Source organism: Apteryx rowi, unplaced genomic scaffold, assembly GCF_003343035.1.
Source record: "Apteryx rowi isolate R43461 unplaced genomic scaffold, aptRow1 scaffold_395, whole genome shotgun sequence".
Lineage (NCBI taxonomy): Eukaryota > Metazoa > Chordata > Aves > Apterygiformes > Apterygidae > Apteryx > Apteryx rowi.
Window position 1 is genome coordinate 92,598 of NW_020450474.1, and position 2,822 is coordinate 95,419.

The window sequence follows — 2,822 nt, forward strand, 5'->3', positions numbered from 1 at the left end:
ATGCCTTTTTATATCTGTTTAGTATCAAAAAAAATGCCTCTGATTTCAAGTGATCAAGTATTGCCATATATATTCTAAGTATTTTCTATTCTGCATATTTGTTGAGACAGCACAACTTCTCCTTCTGAAACACAAACATTTCCTCTTAAAGAGAAACAACATGCACATTGGACTATAGATGAAAATCAGTTTCTTAAAAGAAAATATGTTTTAAATCACTGGAAAACAGTGGAAATGAGAAAAAACAAAACAAATTGTTACAGCTTTCATAACCATTATACCTTTTATTTACATTTAGAAAGGTAAGTAGTGAAACTTAAAACAATAAAACCAAATGCAACTTGTACAGAAATCTTTTAATTTTTTTTATTTATCACACATTAAAAAATGAAACACACTATACAAATGGTTTTTCATAGCAGATTACACATGGGTCCATTCAGACTCACTCTCAAAGTGCTGCCAACATTTATAAGTGCTGCCTGTGATGACAGCTGTTTATCATATAGCCAATGTATTGATTTAAATGCAGTAGCATGCAACCCTTAAAGGAGAAGGGTTTGATTCCTTTCTGTTCTTAAATTAGGTTAAATGGCATTGGTGTCCATATTTACATACTTGAAATGTATCAATCCTGAGCAGGTCTGATGTAAATCTGAGACTGGCTGATGGGAGTCCTGGTCTCAGTTATTAAAAAGGGAGGTCCAAATGGCAGCAGGGTAGCTGCTATGAAGTTCAGTTGCTTTCGTTCTTTCCATCACATACCTATTTGCCGAGTGTCACACAGTCAGATAATTGCTAATAAAAACGTTAAGCCAAGTAACTGTAGGTGTCCTTCTCACCGTCAACACGTTCCAAGTACTCCTTCTCAATCAGAATGTCGATGCATTTCTGTAGGAGGAAACAAAAAGGTAAGTGGTGGGACACTGTGGCAGAAATACCATTTCTGTGGTGGCTACAAGGTTTTAACAATACTGGCTGTTGAATTTCACCCTAAGTAGAGGACAGGAGTAGATAAAGGGCACAAACCACAGCAATTCACTTTCCCATTCCTGAGCACATCCAGGTAGAGGATTCCACTAATCCACTAAATTGAATTACAGTTACTTGAGGCTATTCCAGCATAGTGACTGGGAGATCAACTGACCATCAGTATGCTGAGCAACTTTATAATAAGATGGCAAACAATTAAACCAAGATGCAGAGTGCTTATTGTAATGGTACAAAATACAGGGATTGCAGTAACTAGTACACAGTTAAGTCGTGAAACACACAGCATCTCTTTCAGCATCAGTGCCAACTACTCTCCGCTGCCTGTTTCTTGCTCCATGCTATCCCCTCAGTCGTGCAAGTAAAACCATTTGTGGGACCTCCAAACAAATCTGATGAAGGAACCAGAATTAAAGTTATTTTATCCTACAACAGTTCCCTGATCTGTTGTATTAAGCAGGCCTGTAAGCAGTGGTACTGGCACAACTGGGAGAGCAGCACAAGTGTAGGAACAAGAGGTAAGCAAGGGGCAGGGACTGCTTTAAGCTGGCACTGCTGCTGCTGAAAAAAAGCACCTGAGCTACTGTTTTACCACTGCAAACAAAAGCAAACATGCACATTAGCATTTGAGAAACGGGGGAGAAATACTGTATTTTTTGTTAAAGTATTCCCTACTTGTTTAGAACTATGAAAATTTGTCCCAACTCATCTCATCKCCTTAGTTGTCCTTTTTAGTTTGGAAACATGTATTTAACATTCTCCTCTTCCACCCCAGCTCCACCCCACTCCAACACAGATTCAGACCTGCTGTTTTCACATACCTTAATTACTGGAACTCGTGGTTTGAACCTGGAGGAGAGCTGCGTCAGCACTTCCCCAAGCAGTTGCTGGTGTTTTAGAACTTTCCTCATTTTCATGATTCTCACAATAGCAGCCTAAACAGCAAAGTCAGAAAGATGTGCTTAGGAGCACACAATTTGTCCTTCTGGATCAAGTCACTTTACTTCCCTAGCAGATCATGTCTGCTAATGCAGAAGCATCACCATAATAGACCTGAGCAGTAGACGGAAAGAAGCATGCCTGCAAATGCCTACAAATGCCAACTATTCAGGCAGACTTTAGGAGCTCAGTATTCTGTATGCAGCATACCCTCGTTACAAGTGTTTGAAACACGAATTTAGACCCACCCTGCTTAAGGTCAGTAATAACAATGGTACCAACAACCAACAAAAATGCTTATATAACAAAGTCTTATTCATGTATTTAACCTTAACGTTTCATTTTCTTAGTAACAAATTTGACTTCCTTCCCCTGCCCCATTTGCATCTCAAGTGGATTCCTAATGAAATGATAAAACAACATCTTCAAGATATTATTTTTAACATATCCATCTATCTAGACATTATCTATCCATCTAGTTACCTATCTAGATATTACTGGTTTTCTTCCAAGATCAATATGTGGTGGGGGTATGCATCTCTGCAAGCCAAACACTCATGAGCATGTTGTTAAAACAACGTGAAGAACAGTATCCTATCATGCCTTTTTACATTTTCTCTTACAGACTCTAACAGCCTTTAAGAGTATTGTAAATAAACTGTTAGTTCAAATTTGATTATTCACTGGAACAGCGCATTGTCTTTTATTTAAAAAAAAAAAAATCTTCATTAAAGAATTTCAAAGTTACAATTGTAGGTGCATGGTGTGCAAATACTCTGCAATCCAAATCACCTGAATTAGTAGTTTCCTATCTTCCTCTATATTTTTGTGTGTAGTTTCTTGCTCCTGCTTCTGTTCAGTCTTCATTGGCACATTGATGTTTACCCTTAACT

The 2,822-nt window shown here is 38.0% G+C and overlaps 1 protein-coding gene across 3 annotated transcripts in view; it reads right to left on the bottom strand.

The window, feature by feature from the left end:
• Positions 1–264: 264 nt before the first annotated feature.
• Positions 265–2,822, bottom strand: part of CUL1 (cullin 1) — a 39,115-nt gene continuing 36,557 nt past the window's right edge. For 2 of the 3 annotated variants that reach the window (XM_026074690.1, XM_026074689.1), the window contains 3 exons: positions 2,722–2,822; positions 1,812–1,925; positions 265–891 (listed from right to left, as the gene is read on the bottom strand). In XM_026074690.1, coding sequence (XP_025930475.1) covers positions 811–891; positions 1,812–1,925; positions 2,722–2,822 — 296 coding nt within the window. In that variant the 3' untranslated portion in view covers positions 265–810. Of the gene's footprint in view, positions 892–1,811; positions 1,926–2,721 lie in introns of those variants that run through there. The other variant, XM_026074691.1, reaches the window with a different exon arrangement.